Genomic DNA, 20,387 nt, shown 5'->3' with positions numbered 1-20,387 from the left:
GGCCAAGCCTCGGACCCCAGCATGTAGGACCAGGTTTTTGACGCTCGGGCTCGAGTCAATTTAGGCCAGGCCTGGGACTCTAGTATCGGTGCCCTCACTCGAGTCCATCGAGGTCGGGCTCGAGACCTTGGTGCACATGCCTGTGTCCATCGAGGCTAGACCCTGATCCTTGGCACTCGAGCCCAAGCTCAGCATCGATGGACCGGGGTGCGGTAGAAGGGACCTGGGCATGAGTACGGGAGTCTTGGGCCTAACCTCAATGGACCTGGACTTGGAAGTCGAGGACCTGAGCATGGGTGCTGGGGTTCGAGGCTCGGCCTGGATGGACCAGGGCACGGGCATTGAGGACCCGACACAAGCACCGGTGTCCCGGGCCCGCTGGCTGGGGTCTTGGGCATAGCCTAGATGGACTTGGGCCTAGGTACTGAAGAGCCAGCTCCGCTGCCAAGGGCCCGTGAATGAGCGTTAGTGTTATTGTGCCCAAGCGTAGAGTTTTTGGTCTAAATGCCGATACCTAATCTATTTAGGAAAATGATTTTCGATTTTTAAAGAGAAAATCAATTTCCTAAATTTGAGCTTTGGTAGGAATATCTTTTCCGTTGACTCATTTTCCTAAGCGATTCAGAAGCCGGAAAATGAGGAAAATGTTTTTTGTGAAACAAACGGAACATAATATTTTAAAGGAATTGGCAAAAGAAAAAAGTTATCGATTACCTAATTTCTTGATAACTTTTGGGTAACTTAGTGACAATTTTTATGAAATAACAAATGCTTTTCGATAATATAGAAATTACCAATTTTTTATACAATCTTTTATTAACTTTCATTTGTCTTTCTCACCAACCCATTAAATTTATCAAATCTTACATGAGTCTACCAATATTTACTTAAGTGACTTACGAACTCATTTCCAATTAATTATCAACTAGTTTTGAGATACAAACTCTCATTTAGGTTTTTTTTCCTAAATTTCATTTAATGATTTTTACCGATCTTTCCTTTGATATTTTTTACCAATCTTTCCTTTAAATGCCTCATTTTTTTAAATTGTCAAAGAATTTTTCAACTTTTATTTTTGTGACTTATCAGTTTTTCTTCTATCAAGTTAACAACTGGTTTTGATTTAACAAGTCTCATTTGTATTGCTTATCAACAATTATTTTTATTCCTTTAAAGTTTACTAGCTTTTCTGTTGATTTACTGACTTTGATTTTCATTGTTTATTAATGAGTTAAATTTACCAATTCTTTTTAGAAACTACCAACCTAAGTTAGAATAATGTCCATCTTTTCTTCGATTAAGCTACCAATCGATCTTGCTCTGCGTACTCTTATTTGAGTTAGTTACCGACGTTCATTTGACTTGTTCCAATTACCAACATCTATTATCTTTGACAAAAGAAAAAATCTTCTCTTATCTTTAACAATTTTTTTTATTTGATCCTTTATTTTACTAGTGGCTTAAGTTTATCAACTATGATATGAAGTTACTAATTTGAGTGACTTACCAACTTTTCTCCGATTGAGGTACTACCTATTTTTGGGTTATCAATGCTCACTCAAGTCTTAATTCACTAACTTTTCTATTGAGTTGCCACTTTTATTGGCTTTACTTGCAAAACTTTAATTTGAGTGATTACCAACTTTCTCCATTAAAATACCAAATAGTTTGCATTACCAACTCTTATTTGAGTTAATTGTTGATGTTAAGTTGTTTTTTTCACATATTACTATCTTATCATTGACAAAAAAAAAACCTTCTCTTATCAATTACCAACTTTCACATACCTTTATTAATGAGGCTTAGATTTAACAACAATTATATGAAAATGCCAAGTAATAGACAAGTACCAATGACATGATAGGTCTATTGTCTAACCAGAGCTAGACAATTAAATTTCAATAGAAAGGCAAGCGGTCAAAGTAATAGACAAGTACCACCAAAAGCTTAGCAGCTTGCTTTAATATAGCCTATGCTTATGAAAAATGAAGAAAATGAGTTGTTTGAGGTCAGTCCAATGCCCAATCTGCAAGACCATAGCATTTTAATACTAGCTATCTTTTTACCAATACCTATCCCACCAGCAAACCTAAGGTACTTTTCAACTCAAGCTCTTTGGTTTCCTTTTTTCTTAAAAGGAACTGCTTATTAGAAACTTGCTTTCTATTTGAAATCCCCTACTCTCTCACCAATTTTTAGCTTGACCTTTTTACGCCTTCCTTATTTATGTGATTTATCAACTCCTTTTCCAATTAAGCTATCAGTTAGTTTTAGTTACCAACTCCCATTTGAGTTGTATACCAGCGTTTACTTTTTTTCGTTGTGAAATTCACCAAAATTTTTTTATTTTAATTTTTTGTCAAATCCATCTCTAAAGAGTGATTCGGACTTTTTCCTTTTTGTCCTCATATTCATATGGAAAGACAGGCACCCAAAATTTTCCCTCTTCTTTGGGGCCACTCTTGAATGAATTATACAAGTCATATGAAGGTTAACTGCCTTCTTTTTTAGTCTGCAAATTGATGACGACCATGATTTAAATTTCGAATGAAAACGCCATCACCAAATACCGACAGAACAACAACCGTTCTAGGATACTTATAAAATGTAATCGCCATATTATAAAAATTGAATACACCGTCACCACGACCACCGTTATGATATTGTTAAGGGAAAATGACAAATTGCAGTGAAATTTTAGAATGAGTAGGTAGGAAGAAAAGGACTGAGAGCGAGAGCTTTTCATGAAACGCTCATAATCTAGGAAGAGATTGCGCTTTACATTAACTCCACATTCACCTTATTATATGAACCGCCCAATAACCGATGCCTTGTAGCCTTAATAAACATAAAGTTTGCTGGCTGACTCCATACTGAAAACACTATTTCTTAAGTATTCTCTTGTCTTAAATATTTAAATCTTCAAAGACAAATAAGATCTTTTGTTAACCTTAAAATCTTATTCTTTGGTTATTTAAATGGATAGAATTCTTCCACAAGGTTAGCCATGCGGACATTTGTTTTTTTATTTGTTGGGCTAAATATTTAATGGATTTATTGTTTTTGCTACATAGTCATTTTCCAACAATATTGATATGAATACTTATGTATAGCTTTAGAAATTTTATAACTATCCAAATTAACAATGATAAGCATGGGTTTTGTGACCAAGAAGGTACTCAGCCTGTATAGTATATAAAGCGTCATACTTATTATGCATATCTTAGCAAGTTTTACAAACCGTGTAATAAAGCGACTCATATTAGATGGGAGAGAATCTAGTTAACTTACGTACACAAGTAGATAGAGAAAATCTTGTTGTGCACATAAAATGTGAGGTACATACTTGTTCGTTGCATTGTGAGGATAGTCTCTGAAAATAGAACTTTTACCCTGCAGTGTGCATTTATACTCTTCTTACAAAGTGGTCTGATGTATGCTTGCTACTTCAGTACTTCTTCCTATATGTGGAGGAAGCTCCTTAAGCTGAGAACTGAATTCAAGTCCTTGATTAAGCATGTTCTCTGTGATGGAAAACTAACTTGTCTTTTGAGGCTTTGCTCGATCTGTTAACTCAAAGGGTAGTCTACGATACTGCAAAAGTCTGCGATGTAATTGGCCTACTGCTAGGTCGGAGGACCTACTTCTAAAACTATCAGCATTCTGTGGAATTCGGACTAATATTGAGCAGTCTCAATAGCTGGTTTCTCTTCAAACGTACCAACACACAGTTTTATAAGCTGGCTAATTATTTTGAATATGCTGCCTAGTAGAGACAGATTGAACAAGTGGAATCCTTCTTTGAATGATGTTTTCCTTCTCTGGGATTCTTTCCCAGAATCTAGGGATCATTTGTTTTCTGAATGTGCTACTTCTTGTGAAGTCTGGGGCTCGATTGATAGTTGCTGTGGTGTTCAAAGAATTAGGCAGAGTTGGAGTGATGAGTTGCAGCAAAATTTGTGCTAGTTGGAAGGCGAAAGCTATAGCTAATGCTGCTTGCAACATTGCCTGGTGTGCTGTTAACATATGATATGAGAGGAATAGAAAGCTTCATGATGATAGCTTTCTTGATTCCAGTGGTGGCATTATGTCCAGATTTAAATTTGATGTTTTGTGTAGGCTTGGTAGCATCCAAACCAGTCATTATTAGTTCAATCTCAGAGTAGGCAAATCCTAGTAACTGAAGCCTCTTGACTTGAATTGCTGTATTTCTTGAGTTTCTGCTGCAATCCTTTCTGTCATTTGTAGCAGGATTCCCCTACTTTGTTTATTTGAATAATGTTCACTTTCTAACCTAGCAGAAATTCTTTTCTCTTACAATATAGAGTCCCATCCAAGTGTTTAGCGTGTACGGGCTAGCGTTTGGAAAACATGCTTGATATAGTATGGGTTAGCGTGTCCAAAGGGATTATTCTCTCAATGATTGACAAGTCGATGATAGTTAGTGCTAACCATAGAATCGTGTCTTTCCTTTTCTAATCACGCTCAGCACATGATATGCTATAAATTAATGTTGTCTGAACCTCAAGCAAAGTCATTTTCTACTATTCGCGAGATGAACACATGATGCACAACAATTTCCTTACCAAAAAAAAAAAAAAAACACATGATGCACAACAACATATTTCGTCCACCAATCTCTGGAATTCCCACATCCTGTTCTTTTCATTCCCATTGGAACCCAACCCTTGACATGTCGATTTGGTGAGTAAGAATTGCATATTGTTTACAAATTAGGTTTGATCTGGTCTGCTGTGCTGTTCCTTACTTAATATAGATGTTGGTGATATTCTCTTGTAGTTTGTTGTTATGAATACATTATAGGGAAAAAACATACCCAAATGAAAAACGTACATTTCAGTCTCTAGGATATCAATCATAGAGAAGAGAAAACAACCTTATATAGGAAAATCTTTGACAAATTGGGCAGCCGAATTGGACGAATTTATGTACTTTTCTATATCTCTATTCATTTCACGGAAAATGAGATGAATTTTAAGGCAATAAAAGTTGTTGCTTCTCTTTTGGGTGATTGTGGGGCTTTGCCGACTATCCTAACTGAGTCACTAATTTCTTCTCCAGCTGTTACGATTGGTAGATATGGTTGTCAATAAGGCTGCTCATTGGGTGAATACTCAACTTAATCAAAGCCGTGAGACTTTCGATTGGAGTTAGAGCTGTAAATCATTTGTCAATCCCTAACGAGGAATCTTTCTAGAGAAACTACCGACATTAGGTGCACAAGTGAAAACGTATCGGGTAGGGCTCACTTGATAGATAGCGTGTGATGGACAAAAACAATTATATGGGAACCATATAAAAGCTTTTTTTGTGGCACTTTCTAGTCTCATCGGCAAAGTTGGTATTTCGCATAAAGATTTAAGATTATATTGGTAAAATTGAAAAGTCCATTACTTAATTGGAATCCATATAATAAGTTTAAGACTAAATTGATAATTTTTCCTACTGAAATGAGTTAAAACCAATAATAACTCGAGCCAAGCTTTTTTAAGGATCTTACAACATCACATTCTCAGCCTGGTCATCTTTGAAATCTCGTACTACGAATATTCATGCTGTAAGAAAGACAAGCCTCTACGTAATAATAATTTTTTTTAAAGATGGTCGAGAGATGCCCTTTTCTTACGTGCGGTGTGTGCTGGTGCTTTCTTGTAGGGAAATTACAAAAAAAGTTCTAAATTGTGTCAATTTAGTCATAAACTTTTTTTTGTCGAAAGTCCTAAACCTTTCAATTTGACAAATTTAGTTCCAAACCAATTAACGATTTGCCAATTTAATTCTACATATTTTTATTGTGCTAATTTAGTTCTAAATTTGTTGACGATTTATCAATTTATTCATTCCGGCTAATTTTGATTGGAAAATGCTGACGTGGTGATTTAGTCGGTGTTGACTGTTTTACGTGGTACGACCGATATTGATGTGAACAATTTTTACAATTTTTATGTGGCACCGCGATTTAGTCTATCTTGAAGTGCACCGGGTGCGAGTTAATTTAGCTTCTTCTTTTTTTTTTTCAATAAGTCCTAATATCCTCCTTTGGTTTCAACATTATTCATTTGGTCCGATAGTTTGTAGAGCCCTCTCATATGAGGAAGTGCTTAGTCAAGTTGATGGTTGTGTTTTGATGCCAACCACAACGGTCGCATCACCCAGTCGAGCCTTTCACGGTGATGGCTTTTCTTTCGATACCAACTATATAGGTTGTTTGATGCTACGACGCTAGCCATATAGGCCGCGTTGCTCAGTTACGATTTTGCAAGCCAGCCGCATCGGCCGTTTTCGTTTCCCCTCCAATTCTCGACGTTTTGCGTGTCGTTTCGAGAAGCCACACCACCACCAGACTTGCCGCTCTCAAATCAGCAAGATCTGAAAATTTCGCCATGAACAACTGCCGAATGCCACCTCATCTGCCATGTCTAAACCATTGGACACTGTTCAGACTAGTATTCAAACTCAAGTTGACATCTTCAATGTTCCTTGAGTTTGAGGGGGATGTTAGAGATACGAATATTTCTCTTTGATTATGCGTATCTTGATTGATTTATTATCTTATTTAGCCATTTCATAAAGCCTATAAATAGGCTAATGTAATCTCATTATGATATATTGAAATATACAAAATTACTCTCTTCCACATAACTCTTTAATATCTCAACTCTCGAAATCATAAGAAATAATATGTTATGGTCATTATGTTATTAGTAAGTATAAATTTTATCGAATTCTTCGATTGAAATAAGAACTATTCGGGAGGCAAAGAATTTGTGCTATTCTATTTTCTTTAGTAGCCTCCACCTCACCTAGATATAGCTTCCATATTCAAGTACACGTACAATCCCACACAATTTCAAGGACCTCGTTTTCAGTACAATCCTAAATTTCTTTTAAGGTAGTTGCAAACAGAGCTATCAAATGGGTGATTCGAGTCAGGTTTGGGTTGGGTAAAAAATGGGCCGATCCAAATTATTCTATTTATATGCAATACACATTTAGTGACCTACACCCGGCTCGTACCAAACCCATGCAAGACTCGACTCATTGACCAAAATACTTTCATATTTAATCTAACCTATGAAAGTCCGCATCCACCTAGTTAACCCACTTTAAGTTATGTTATTTGGATAAAATCGCTATTTCAATTATAAAATGCTAAAGAATTGGTTTCAACACTGCATAGATGTTTCAATTTTTGTGTTGATTCACAATGAATGATACGAGAAAGTTACCACTCGATAGTAAATTTATAAAATTATATCAACAAATAACACGGATGAATTGAAATTTTAATTACATGGAATGTAATATTGAAGAAGATGATTTATGCTAACCATAGATTGTAATGACAAGAACTAATATTAGAATATTACATAAAAATAACAATGACAAATGCAACCAAGGAAAGATATGCTTTGATAACTAACAGACAAAAATTACAACATTAATAACAATAAAAAAATGGGGGAAAAAAGAAGCCATCTTGATATTTTTAATAAGGGTGAAGTTGAACCTATCTTGCGGTCTCACCAAGACTTTTTTGAACTTGGAATAGTCCTAAGAGTCCATTATTTTCTCATAAAGGGGGAAGAGATAGTCACAAAGGTGGGTTGGGTTTGGGTAAATTGTAAACCCATTTAACACCCATATTGTGTTGGGCTTTGTCATTCTAAGCACATTTATAAACCATTTATCAAATATAGCTAACCTATATAATAATTCAGCTCATCGAATATGCGTTAAGAAATGGATATATGACCCATTTTGATAAAGTCTAGTTGCAAACTAACCTTTGACTTGCTATTGAGCACTTCGAGCAATCGTTCACTAAATCTTTTAAGTATAAATTCATGTAGTTTTGAACAGTGAAAACACGAGCTCAAAACACACAGAAGATTAAAGTGAAAGTAAAACCTTACGGTCAAAGTCATGATCAGCAAGGTCAGAAAAGTTCAGAGGTAACATTGACATTTTGATAAACGATAGATGTTGAAAGGCACTTTAATTTAATATCCAAACACAAAGAAGACAAGCCCATTATTGTATGGGCACTTTCATTTTATTAAGAGGAGACTTGCAACAACTCCCTCTGCTTTAAATATCACTTGCTCATGGTCGGACTCTGCGCGCGCTGCCCCTCCGATTCCAAAGAAACACTGCCAAAACTCATCTCTTTCTCTCTCAAAGTTTTTGTAAACATCTGAGAGTCTCATTGACTCTCAAAACTATCTTCCTGAGAGCATAACGTTATGGCATTGAAGTCATCGGAAAGGCCAAAGCCCAAGCACAGGAAGGGCCTGTGGTCACCTGAAGAAGACCAGAGGCTCAGGAACTATGTCCTCAAGCATGGCCATGGTTGCTGGAGCTCTGTCCCCATTAACACCGGTAAGTTTTTGTGATATACTTCTTTATCATATATTGTAGGAAAATGAAATTCTAGTGTCGACAGAGCTTGTAACGTCATTGCATTGCCTTCTTAATAATTTGGAAAGCCATGCACTAGCCATAGCTAGTTAGCTATATGGAGTATCCATTGTTCAACGAAAAGAGTGTTGTTTGTTTTCAACGACTAGATCAACTAGATAATTTTTCATTTTAATCGCTCATTTTAGTGTTGAACTATGCATACAAGCAGTATATATATGGTTCATGATTATATATTTGAATGTGCAGGCTTGCAGAGGAATGGCAAGAGCTGCAGATTAAGATGGATCAATTACTTGAGGCCTGGCCTAAAGAGAGGCATGTTCACTGTGGAAGAAGAGGAGATTATTTTGTCCCTCCATCGCTTGATAGGCAACAAGTAAGCGCAACAGCTTAATGACCTAAACAATTATGAGAGCTTAAATATTTAACCAGTGTATAATAATAACCAAGATATTAATCAACCTTTTAAGAAGTGCTTAATTTTTGTTTGAAAAAGTTAGTGAATAGTGATGAAGGAATATGTTTGTTTTTTTGTGGGTTAGGTGGTCTCAAATAGCGAAGCATTTGCCAGGAAGGACCGATAATGAGATAAAGAATCACTGGCATTCTTATCTTAAGAAGAAGGTGGCAAATAAGACTGAATCATCGTCATCATCAGAAGCCCACCATCATGCCCAAAGTCAATGGACCAATTCGGACATGGTGGAATCTTCGCCTTCTCCAGATCAAATCCCCCCAAACCAAAACCCATCAGTTCATGCACCATCACAGGAACAAAAGGAAAAGATGTCGTTGGACTTTCCGAGAGACGGTCCACGCAGCTTCTTGCCAAAGATTTTCTTCGCCGAGTGGCTGAATCAAGCTGATCAAGGGTACAATGTTCCGAACTACGGCGATGCGTTTGATTATCGCTCAAATCTTCAGGACCCTCTTGTGCATGATTTCTGTACAAGTGATTTTGGAAATTTTTATGGCAGTGAGTATGTTGGTAATGAGCTACGTAATGGGTCTGCATGTGCCAGTGTGAGCGACATGTATAGTTCACAGTTGAAGTTGGAGATGGATCAGGTTTCGGGAGGTGGGTATTACTTGGATTATTTTTCTGGGGATGATATTTGTAGTCAGTTCGACATGGGCAGTGATGTTAATGTGATGATGTACACATGAGGGGGGGTCAATCTTTGTACTTACATGGGGCGTGCAATAATGGAGGGAGAATAAATTGTACCGTACGTAGTCATATTTTGGTTTTGTGTATGTTTTCATTAGACCCCTCAAACGGATAGTTCGGATTGCATAAAAAATGATCTGACCTAAATTGTTTAATTTAACATGTTTTGATCCATTGTCATGCAATATAAATTTAGTGACCCATATCTGACAAAACCTATATCCGACCCGACACATATTTGATAAAATACTTTCATATTTAACATAATCTAGGAAAATTCATACCCAAAGTGAGGTGAGAGCGTGGAATGAGTAAACGTGAACTCGAGTGAGGCCAAGAGAGAGTGAAGAGAGAGTCATAAAGGTGGGTTGGGTTTAAGTAAGTTGTGAATCCATTTAACACCCATATTATTGTAGGCTTTACCATTATAAACTTACTTGTAACACATTCTGAATATAACTAACTCATACAACAATTTAGCCCATCAAATATAGGTTAAGAAACCCGCTATGACTTGTTTTGACTCATTTTCGTCAATGAAATACATGGCGTACCCAAAAAGGGATGAAAAATAGAAGAGAGTGGATGGCACAAACCCTAGAAGAGTGCCAAATGGATGGGTAAATAATGTTACTCAATGAAATTGGCGTCGGTAAGTAAAAGCACCTCCTGCAAGTTAGAAGAGAAGAGACTTTCATCTGAAATCGTTTTAATAAACCAGGGCAGTTCAAAAACATGAAGCTTCTTATACTGTAGACTATGAAAAGTCGGATGTCGGTTAACAAACTCCTATTTTACTTGCTCATTTCAAAAAATTCAAGGTAGAGATCAAGTTGGAACTTTCCTGAACATATTGACACCCAATCTTATTAAAATCTCGAGCTTTTATAATGCAGATTAGATATAGATTAATGCTACATATGTCATGTTTAGTATCTGACGTGGGACTTCTTGTTGCACTAATTGACACCAGTAATGTGAACCTCAAGAACGCACTACAGAATTTTTACAATTTTTTCGCTCATGCATGCAATTTGACTTCGTTTTTTTACACCTAATCAAGCTTTTGACCTTTTTTTTACGAGCCTTAGCAGTAGTTGGACAATTAAAATACAATAAATGTGATTCGCATGGTCATCCTTAGCAGAATTCAGTAGTTCTGTGTAAAAAAGTTTGAATTCTTTTTCTGGGCAAGTAAAGTTTAATAACGTGTTGGTAAGTGTCAAAAAACCGTTGGTAACAAGAATGATCTCTAACATTTTTTTTTTCAATAACTTGTTGGTAACTTACTTACATTTTAATGAAAGTGTCAACTCTTTTGATTGTTTGCAAACCACCAATTTTTATGCTAACTTATCTACTTTTTATAATAATTTACTAACGCTTGAATTTTCTAACTATTACATAAAATCACAAACCTAGATAAGAGTAGCCATTACCAATTTTTACTCAGATTAAATTACAACTAGTTTTGGTCTACCAAAGTTTTATATGAGTTACTTATCAATGTTTGTTTTTTTTTGTTAATAATTTATCAATCATTTTTGTAGAGTTATACAACTTTTATTTGTTCCTCTTTAGCTTTAGTTACTCTTTTTAGAGATATATTATAACCTATGCGTGATTCGCCGACTTTTCTTCACTTAAATTATTAATTAATATTGGGTCACCAACTATCACATTTGGGTTATTTACTGACGTTCATTAATTAGTTTTTTAATTTGCCAACTTTTCTTATCGTTTACAAGTTTTTGATTGCCTTTCTTAACAACTCTCGAATTTACCAACTTTTCTTAAAAAAAAAAAAAACTTACTGGGAGAAATGATAGTAAGTCATACAAGCAAAGGTCAATAAGTTCATACAAGAGTTGCTAAATCCAAGGCTTTTCCTAAGAACGAAATATAAAATTAGGAAAATGATGACAAAAGTTGATAATTTGGAAATAGGATCAAATAAACATTGGTAATTAACTCCAATGAGATTGATAATTCAAAGATATTGATAATTTGATCGGAAAAAAGTTTGAGAATTAAGATTAGTAAATTCACATTAGAGTTGGTAAGTTTAAAGCATTTGGTAATAAAAATTGGCAAAAAGATAATAAAAATCAAGTACTTGCAAGCTGTAAAAAAAAATAAGTTGGCAATTTCATAAAAATGCTGGCAAATTATAAATAAAATTTAGGTGATCGTAATTTGTCATACCCATCAGTTTTTCTTTTAGACTTGCTATCTCTCATAAAAATTTACCAGAACACTGGAAAAAAGATTCTATTTTTTTTACAATGAATAGAGGAATCGTTCCTATTTCTAACATTTAAATTATATAACACAAAATATTGCAAAATCAGCTTGAAAAAGAGAGGAGTTTTTACGAAAAATCAGTTTAATGGCTGGAATGGCATCAGAGAAAGAGAGGAATTTTGACGACAAAGTTCGAAGTATTTGTTCTAGACGTGCTTGTGTTTTCCCAGACTCCTGTCCTTTGCAACACCCGCCGAGTTCGGCTGCCTTTCTGTTCTCGCCTCCTCCGCATGGGCACCGACTTCTTGCTCTTCCATGGACGGTGACCGCCCCGCTCGTACTGGCAGTGCGGCATGGACACGCCAGCCTACCCAGAGCCCTGCTTCTCCCATCAAACACTCCGATCCTCTTAGACACTATCGAGATACATTTACTCTCACGAGCTCGATCACTCAAAGCCCAAAGTTTCAGACAAACTTGGACATTCTTAGTCACCAGGGCGACTCGTTTCATTCGTGCATGGGACGACTAGTCCAATGCGACACCTTTCAAACTCGTCAACCCCATTGCAGGTTCGCTAATCGGACTTCGTTGATCGCTCATCCCCCGTTACCTATGGATCTGTTATACTACTCTTATCAGTGCATTCGTTTTTCTATAACTTGTGATTCGTACTAGTTCAATTATGAATGTAATTATTTGCTTACCAACATATCCTATTGCGTAGAGCATGTCTCTCGGCGTGCAGAGACTCTCTTGGTCCATACGTTATTCAGTTGACCGAGCTTGTTCTCCTGCTAATTTCCACACACTTGATTTATTTTTCATTGATTAACATAGTACACCCAGGAAAATGAAAAGGGAATAATGGCATGGAAAAAGCTTCAAGGACTTTCTGCCTTGACTTTGTATGTACACACAACGGAAGGGAGGAGTTATTCACCCACTTCGCTAGGTGCAGAAAACTGTAATTAAACAGAGATTCACACACACCATAGCCCACCACCTACTTCCGTTGAATCTACTGTTTATATATGTAATAAGGCCTTACGTTGTCACCTAACGAAGCAAGTCTTTTGTAATTGTTTTGTAGCTGGGGAAAACTGCTTACGTTGAGTCTTTGACTCTCTTATTGGACGTCTACTTCGCATTATTGATTTCTTTGAATGATCTTTGTGACGGAAACTCCCGAGTCCATGTGAAATGACCTTTATGTCACAAAGGGGAAAACATAGGGCTAAGAAAAGTCTATTCCACGTGAAATGAAGAAGAGTATGGAGCATGATTGTTCTGAGATCACAAAATTGCTGTCATTAAATTATGGGTTAATACCACGAAAAATGGTACACCTGTGATAAATTTACCTAAAACTATTTTTTTGATCACAAATAACACCAAACTGGTACACCTGTGACAATTTCACCCCGAACTAATTTTTTGATCACCAAAAATCCCAAATCGATACAACTGTGACAATTTTATCTCGAACTAATTTTTTGACCATCGAAAACCCTAAACTGGTATACCTGTGACAAATTTACTCTCCTTTAGTTTCCGTTAAATTTTACTATCAAATTGCTAAGTTTGATGACACTTGGTAGTTGACGGGTGTACTAGTTTGAGGTTTTACCCCTCTGTTTGTCACAAGTTTATCAATTTGTGACTTTTCGTGATATTAATCCAATTTAACGGATACTAACGGAGGGTAAATTTGTTACAAATGTACTAGTTTTGAATTTTTAGTGGTCAAAAAATTAGTTTGGGATAAAATTGTCACATTTGGGGTTTTTGGTGATCAAAAAATTAGTTCGGGGTAAAATGTCACAAGTGTACCAGTATAGGGTTTTTGATGGTCAAAAAAATAGTTCGGGGTAAATTTGTCACATGTGTATCAGTTTGGAGTTTTTGGTGATCAAAAAATTAGTTCGGAGTAAAATTATCATATAATTTGAGGTTTTTCGTGGTATTAACCCTATAAATTATTTAGTATTAGAGATTCGTGGCCAAAAGCTAGAAAGCTGAAAGTAGATGATGGTCCTGGCCCTTAAGTCATTAGAACTTGTTTACTTTGACCAAAAGGTTGGGCTATTCCAAGCCCATTGAACTTGCCAAGCTCGGCCCTTGACTTGCAGCCATCTCTCGTGTTTTCTTTGGCGAGATTTCTCTTTGGGAAATTAGGAAGCTATTATCGTTCCGTACGAACATGAGGGTATTGATGAAGACATAAGTTTTGGTAATAAACCTCTAATTGGCCCTGAAGTTGCTTTTCTTTAAAAAATTAGTGACGATTTTTGGATGCATGGATAGATTGGACAAAAAAAAAAGTTCGGTTAGAATTGGGTTGTACCTAAAGTTGGGGTTTTTTTTAAAGGAATCGGCCCTATTTACTAGGAAAATGCTACATTTATTCAATAGCAGTCAAGATGTCCCCCCAACATGTCATTCTAACCCCTTTGATGAGGAATTTTGCATGTATGAATACATCTGTTTACAACGTGTATATACGCGTCTAGATATATAGTAGGCCTATCATTTGTGACTCATTGTGATTATACAGTGTCAAGTGAGAAGCAAACAAAATCAAGGATCATCAATTAAGGATTGGCCATCATCTTTCATTCTTTTCCATGGGATCATCACTACTAATCATCATCACAGCTGATTTTTCTGGCATCACGGACTGAAACATTTTGATTGCATCGACTGAGATTCTAAGCTTTAGACAACGAAACTCTCTGTGAGGTTCACACTTGCCCATAACAGAACAATGGCAACCGAGACAAGGAGAATGATAGGCGTCCATTTCATCGCTATCGCCTATGGCAAAACAAGTTCATCATATCATTGTTAACTAAAGACCATGCCAGATCAAAGGGGGAAAGGTTATCTGCACAATTTATACAATCGCAAATCCTTGAAGTCATGACTTGATCATATAGCTATATAATCTGTCCACGATTTGGATGATATTTACGTGTAAACTGGGATCCAGATCTGTCTACATAGAGTGAAAGGACTTGACAGTTTAGTAGTTTACATACCTCCATGCGTGAGGAACCCCAGATAGGCGAAACAGTTGCATTCATCGCCATCGAACTTTCCAGAATTTCTGGACATAAGAAAATATGTCGATCTGGTTATTTCCATTTTGTAATTGTATGTTCAGGCGATGAGGCAAAATCAGATTCGAAAATGAGAGGGACCTTCACTTAAATATCTCCTTCTTCTGGCAATCTCTGAAACATGCGTTGTCATTATGTCGACGTCCTTTTTACGGACCGCGTTAAGCTTTGACAGATTGGCTTGGGTCCTTGTATCGATGTACCGCTTCCTAATGTTCCCTATCACACTCTCTGTGACCCAAAAATAAAGCTCTATGAAAGGATATATCCGTGTTATTAAGACCCATTTCATCTTATACTACTACCCTCTTGATGCGGCACGAAAACGACTCATAGCAGCGCTAATCAATTAATTCTTTTCCACTTCTTCTCTTAAAATGAAAAAAATTTAACAGAAAAACGAAAGAAATTTGTGAGCTGATTACTCTTAACATGAACATGTAAAACTTCTAAAGATTTACCGAATTTCACAAAGCTGTATGGTCTGGTAATTTTGTCTAGGATTCGTTTGTCAAACTTGTCAAACTCCGCGTGCAAATCTTGCAGATAATGGAAAGCAAGCTTTCTTGGATACGACGATTCGCACAACACAATAAAGCAAACACCATCCTCCACCAAGTAGCTAACATATAAGAAATGCAATGAAAATTAATCATACAAATGTCCCCTCGAATGAAAAAACAAGTGGCCCTATTAGTCTCCACTAGTTTTACAGATTCTTCCAGTCGGTAATAATATTTTCAATCTATCTCATCAAATTCAAGCCCAAAAGGAAAATTTGTGCGAAAGATGCTCAACACTATGCTTGACATTGACATTCTCTACTAAACCTCTTCTATCCTGGGTATACCAAGAATATTTGTACGTAATCGACCTAACTCTCGCGGTGCACAGTGACATTGAAAAAATTATTAATATCACAAAAAAATGCTTCATCTTCATAGATAAAATTCAGAAGCACCCGTTCGAAGTTATGAATAATAACGTTGCTATTGATAAAAGAATGAAAAGAAATACTGGAAGCAATGGTGATCGACGTGAACGGTCATCTTGGAAGACTCCAAGGCTCCTCTTGCGATTTCTTCGAGTACAAGTTCGGCTTGTTGCTTGTAAAACCCAAAGATGCCGTCGTCATCGGTAACGTACCGACGACCTTGTGCGAGAGGCAAGCCATCCTTCACCCTTCCCACAATTGTTAGCTTAACCATCCCTCAACAGAATTTTTGGCTCAGATCACAAGTTCTGTGGTGATTGTATGGAGAAATTGAAGAAAAGCTCTTTTTATAAGGCACAAAAGAGAAGGGAATGACAAAGAAAAGCTTGGACACTAAGTTATGCTTTTTGGTCATTCTGAAGAAACACTAGCCGGTGGGGAAGGAAAACCCATCTTTAGAAAAAGGACCTCGAAATACTTTTGAGACAAAAAGGTTTCAAGCACCCGCAGAATATTTATTTCCTTAAACATGATTTCCTTTAATCTGTTGATAAAGTTCACAGAAGGTAAGAGGAAGTTGAATGAAGAAGATACCGATAGAGGCAGAAAAAACAACCATTGATTATTTTGCTTGAGTGTGATCGATTAGGACATCAAGCTGCATATGGTTCCTGAAGAAATCTAGGAAAATTGGATTTTTACACACGTCAGAAGACATTGCTATGGATAATTTAAACCATTCATTGAAGTCATACCCTTTGGTAAACACTCTTACATGTCACATGACCTATACAAACTTGATACCACCACAAATATCTTCAGATGAGCTATAGTTAACTGCTATACAAGATTTCTTTATATGCTCCAGAAGAAAACGACACACTCACTCGAGAACTATAAATATGAACAGCAAGAACTTCAATGAGCAATGGCTATTTATCCACTTTTAAGCACACCACAAGGAGATGGACACAAACGGAGCTGGAACACGGAGATTTTGGAAGACTTTCATTCCCCCAGGATGGATAGTTCAGCCTCCAAAGCAGACGAGGAGCTTCCTCGGAACAAGTCCAGTTGCGCGATACTTAGCAGCCATCTCCTCTGCCTTGAGGCGATCTTCCCCTTTCTTGGCTTCCACAATTGCCCTCCTTTCTTCAGCGACCTTGTGGATCAAAGCAATCCTGTTCTTCATTGTCTCTGCATATTTGGCTTTCTTCTTTTCCAGTTTTTCCTGCTAGCAGGCAAGTAATGAGATTTTAACAGAAACCACAGCACATCAAAGTGCCCGCTTCTCTTGTTACTAGTATACCAGGGATCTTCTACCAGCAACTCATCTGTAATCTAGACTCAATCAGAAGCACGACTGTTTGTTCCACACGCGCAGTTACTCATTTATGAATATAACATATTACTTCTTTGAAGTAAATTGGCTAGAACAACTGTATGGCACACAAAAGGATTACACGTGCAATAGAAGCATGACTTGGAGAAATGAGAGGGAAAAATTCACAAGTCTAATACAGCTACGAAGGAACTAAGAAGAACTAAGAAGAAAGAACTACTACAAGGTCCTCTAAATGATGAATTTGAGATGTACCGGAATTGTGAGTGGGGAGTGTGGAGCAGCATGACTAATACAAGAATGTAGCACTTTTGAGACTTAACGAAAAGCAATCCAAATAACTGAGATAAAGAACAATATAAATGCAGGATTACCTCAATCTTTTTGAGGTCAGCCTCAATGGAAGCTTTTTTGCTGTTCTCCCATGATCCAATTGTGGAGAGCTTCTTCTGAGCTCTGTTTAGTGATCGAAGCAGGACTTTAGCATGCAATTTCTAGCTCTTTTGAACGTACTAATGGTGAGTAATAATAATATTTGATCCAAAATTCCATAATTTACAGCAAGATTATGGCATAACAACAGGAACAGTAGACTAAATAGCATCTCTTACTTGTTTTCTGCCTTTGTTTTCTCACTTTCTTCCCATGCTCTAATCAAAGACAACTTCTTCTCCGTCTCAACTCTGGCAAGCTCAGCATCTGATCAAGAAGCATAGAATCAGTGAAGTAAAGTCCATCAGTGAAGTGACCTAGTGAAATTATAAACACATAAAGAGTATAAAGAACAAGAGAAAGAGAAAGTTAAAAAACATAGACACTTGAACATCAAAATTACCTCGATTAACAGAACCTTCATTACTTTTCTCCACTGGGGTCTCAATTGGCTCTGCCCACAAAAAAGATTCAAAACCCCAGTTCAGCAACAGAAAGAATCCGTGCAGATCCTTTGCTTCAGTGTCCTAACACTAATTAAACCATCAACTAAGCTGTGCTAAGCTAGCTCAAGCGTTCAAGTAAGCTGTAAATTTCAAGGTGAAATGGTGAAGATAACTAAATTTTACACCAGACATGCTACAAATCAGTTAAATTACTCAACAAATGTCTTGAAGCCTTACAGGAACTTAATTCAAGAGAGAAAAACAGTGGATTTAACTATAATTAAAAAAAGAAGAAGATTCTCATACTAAGATTCTCGTGAGTTGATATATATATTTGATAGAGATACAAAGAATGAAAAAGAAACATGGAAACTTACTTTCAACCACAGCAAGAGCTTTGGTATCCTCTGCTTTTTCTTCAGCAGGAGGAGGAGGAAGAGGTGGAGGTACGGCTGACTTCTCCTCCTCAACGGGTGCGGGTTCGGGTGGGGGATCTTGACGCTGAGGGGGCTCGGGTTCCACCTTCTTGGGCTCATCCTCTGCCATTTTCTCGAGGACCTTACCTTTTTGAGAGCTTGGAGTTCACATAATTATTGAAGATGAGAGAGAGAGAGACGAGTAGCAGTTGAGAGAACTTGAGATATGGTACAGTTGGTTAACTGTGTAGCTCAAAAGCCAAACGCACAGTTGCCACTTGCCAGGTGACCCACATGCCGTCGGAACCGCATACACAACGCAGTCATTTTAATCACTTTTCCCATATGAGAATATTGACTCTTGGTCATATTAGCGTTTTGTTTTTTTTAATCCCGAATAGGGTGCTCGGATCGCGCACTTTAATAATTTCATACGACTTTAACAATCCGTACGTTTCATCCGCATTAAATTAGCGTACATGTCTATCCTTTCAAAATTAAAAACAGTACAACGTATAGATCGCTAAGTTATGGATCCATTTTCTAGATTTTCCCAAATTTTTCTCCAAACTACAATTATTTGAAAGCCCCTAGGTGAGCTCTTGTGGTAGCTTACATGTACACCAACGATAGCCATCTTAATCCCATGCTTCCTAGTGCTCTTGTAGAAATCAAGATAGTACTATAAAAAGTTTGTTGTTTTTCATCGTCAGTCATGTCCCACTCGCATTCATTTCACATTAAACATATCCTATCATAACTCAATGTAGTTAAGATGACTTGCAAGAGCGTGAAGTTTACGTTTGAATTTGGGAATGACAAGACAATATTTAACGAGGAGGAAACTGATAGCTTGCCCTAAACTGGGTGCAAAAAGGATTAAATATATAGTGCAAGTTGTGAGGAATTTGTCCATTCAACTTAGTTGTCTATGTTGGAATTTGTGGCTCTCGTCACTTTCGTGGCCTGTGGGGCACAGCAGATGTCGAATCCGCTTTCAAAAATCTCATTCGAATGCATATCAATATCATATAATAATAGTTGTCTTTACTTCTAATCTCAAATTATCATTGTAGGTCTAAATTTTTGTCGGGATATATTCTGGAGTTAGATGAAATGTTTGAAAATAGTTAATGAACTTCCCTCTCATGACTTTAATAATTGATTGGGAAGAAGCATCGTCCGCTTTTTTGCTTTTCAACAAAATCACTAATGAAGAAACCAGGACCACTTGAGTAAGCACTGTGCCTAAATGGATCATACACCTGGACATATGAAGTTTTTGGTAAATATGAAGAAAAGTTGTCAAGAAGTTTGTAAAACAATCTTGACATGCCTCTTAACTGGTCATTCACCGGCACGGCATTACCCCTCGCTTATTATGTAACCGAGAACAAATTAATGAGCATTGTCAAGTATACTGAAATTGATCGATGAAATAGATTTATGAAGTGTTTCAAAGATTGTAAGTAGACATTTAAATAAATGGACCAGATTTAATACCTAATAACACCCTTGTCACATCACCTAGTATATCAACTCAATACATCAACCTCGGTAGACTTGGCATTTCTCGTGCTAAACCTCAATCTCTAGAAACGTTGGGCCAAGCCAGTTTCACGGTGCATACTTCCACAACCCTCCATCATGATCAACTGGCAATAAACAATTTAAACAGATGGAAAGCTCTTCCCCAGCTGCAGAATAGCTATGCTCATCTTCTTCAGGAGGGGCCTGAGATCTGCCTCATAATTACACCTATAGAGGAAGGATAAGAGTGTCAAACGGGATGGTGATATTCACAGACTATGTATGTCTCTTGCTTATGTTTTGCA

General features: G+C 36.9%; 4 protein-coding genes across 5 annotated transcripts; 1 reads left to right on the top strand and 3 right to left on the bottom strand.

Annotated features, from left to right (window-relative positions):
- The first annotated feature begins 8,171 nt into the window (after positions 1–8,171).
- On the top strand, positions 8,172–9,638 carry LOC115683223 (transcription factor MYB10-like). The gene is made up of 3 exons (XM_030607686.2): positions 8,172–8,403; positions 8,692–8,821; positions 8,988–9,638. Exons 1-3 carry the CDS (start codon positions 8,268–8,270, stop codon positions 9,610–9,612), a joined length of 891 nt encoding a protein of 296 aa, XP_030463546.1. The 5' UTR covers positions 8,172–8,267; the 3' UTR covers positions 9,613–9,638.
- Positions 9,639–14,243: 4,605 nt separating this feature from the next.
- Positions 14,244–15,047, bottom strand: LOC130135341 (uncharacterized). Its single transcript, XM_056304262.1, has 2 exons — positions 14,902–15,047; positions 14,244–14,677 (listed from the first exon to the last, which is right to left on the bottom strand). The coding sequence occupies exons 1-2, from the start codon at positions 15,005–15,007 to the stop codon at positions 14,469–14,471; spliced, it is 315 nt and encodes a 104-aa protein (XP_056160237.1). The 5' UTR covers positions 15,008–15,047; the 3' UTR covers positions 14,244–14,468.
- Positions 15,041–16,487, bottom strand: LOC115683202 (25.3 kDa vesicle transport protein SEC22-1). The gene is made up of 3 exons (XM_030607653.2): positions 16,000–16,487; positions 15,444–15,604; positions 15,041–15,213 (listed from the first exon to the last, which is right to left on the bottom strand). Exons 1-3 carry the CDS (start codon positions 16,188–16,190, stop codon positions 15,041–15,043), a joined length of 525 nt encoding a protein of 174 aa, XP_030463513.2. The 5' UTR covers positions 16,191–16,487.
- Positions 16,488–16,633: 146 nt separating this feature from the next.
- On the bottom strand, positions 16,634–18,795 carry LOC115683203 (remorin-like). 2 transcript variants are annotated; one of them, XM_030607657.2, is made up of 5 exons: positions 18,514–18,795; positions 18,094–18,144; positions 17,870–17,957; positions 17,633–17,714; positions 16,634–17,150 (listed from the first exon to the last, which is right to left on the bottom strand). In XM_030607657.2, exons 1-5 carry the CDS (start codon positions 18,680–18,682, stop codon positions 16,947–16,949), a joined length of 594 nt encoding a protein of 197 aa, XP_030463517.2. In that variant the 5' UTR covers positions 18,683–18,795; the 3' UTR covers positions 16,634–16,946. The 2 variants fall into 2 exon arrangements, with proteins under 2 accessions (XP_030463517.2, XP_030463518.2); XM_030607658.2 differs by having other exon boundaries at positions 16,634–17,147; positions 18,514–18,792.
- Between the last annotated feature and the right edge of the window lie 1,592 nt (positions 18,796–20,387).

Source organism: Syzygium oleosum, unplaced genomic scaffold, assembly GCF_021117445.2.
Source record: "Syzygium oleosum isolate NSW1041296 unplaced genomic scaffold, Sole_v2.1 Sole_v2.31, whole genome shotgun sequence".
NCBI classification, from domain to species: Eukaryota; Viridiplantae; Streptophyta; class Magnoliopsida; order Myrtales; family Myrtaceae; genus Syzygium; species Syzygium oleosum.
This window is presented reverse-complemented; position numbering and strand designations above follow the sequence as displayed.

Coding starts and splice junctions, on each gene's coding strand:
- LOC115683202 (XM_030607653.2), bottom strand. CDS start 16,190: ATGGTTAAGCTAACAATTGTGGGAAGGGTGAAGGATGGCTTGCCTCTC. Junction 15,605..15,999: donor GTCGATCACCATTGCTTCCA/GTATTTCTTTTC, acceptor CTTATATGTTAG/CTACTTGGTGGAGGATGGTG. Junction 15,214..15,443: donor ATACAGCTTTGTGAAATTCG/GTAAATCTTTAG, acceptor TTTGGGTCACAG/AGAGTGTGATAGGGAACATT.
- LOC115683203 (XM_030607657.2), bottom strand. CDS start 18,682: ATGGCAGAGGATGAGCCCAAGAAGGTGGAACCCGAGCCCCCTCAGCGT. Junction 17,715..17,869: donor AAAACAAAGGCAGAAAACAA/GTAAGAGATGCT, acceptor ATCACTAAACAG/AGCTCAGAAGAAGCTCTCCA. Junction 17,151..17,632: donor CTGACCTCAAAAAGATTGAG/GTAATCCTGCAT, acceptor CTTGCCTGCTAG/CAGGAAAAACTGGAAAAGAA.
- LOC130135341 (XM_056304262.1), bottom strand. CDS start 15,007: ATGGAAATAACCAGATCGACATATTTTCTTATGTCCAGAAATTCTGGA. Junction 14,678..14,901: donor GGGGTTCCTCACGCATGGAG/GTATGTAAACTA, acceptor GTTTTGCCATAG/GCGATAGCGATGAAATGGAC.
- LOC115683223 (XM_030607686.2), top strand. CDS start 8,268: ATGGCATTGAAGTCATCGGAAAGGCCAAAGCCCAAGCACAGGAAGGGC. Junction 8,404..8,691: donor CTCTGTCCCCATTAACACCG/GTAAGTTTTTGT, acceptor TTGAATGTGCAG/GCTTGCAGAGGAATGGCAAG. Junction 8,822..8,987: donor CATCGCTTGATAGGCAACAA/GTAAGCGCAACA, acceptor TTTGTGGGTTAG/GTGGTCTCAAATAGCGAAGC.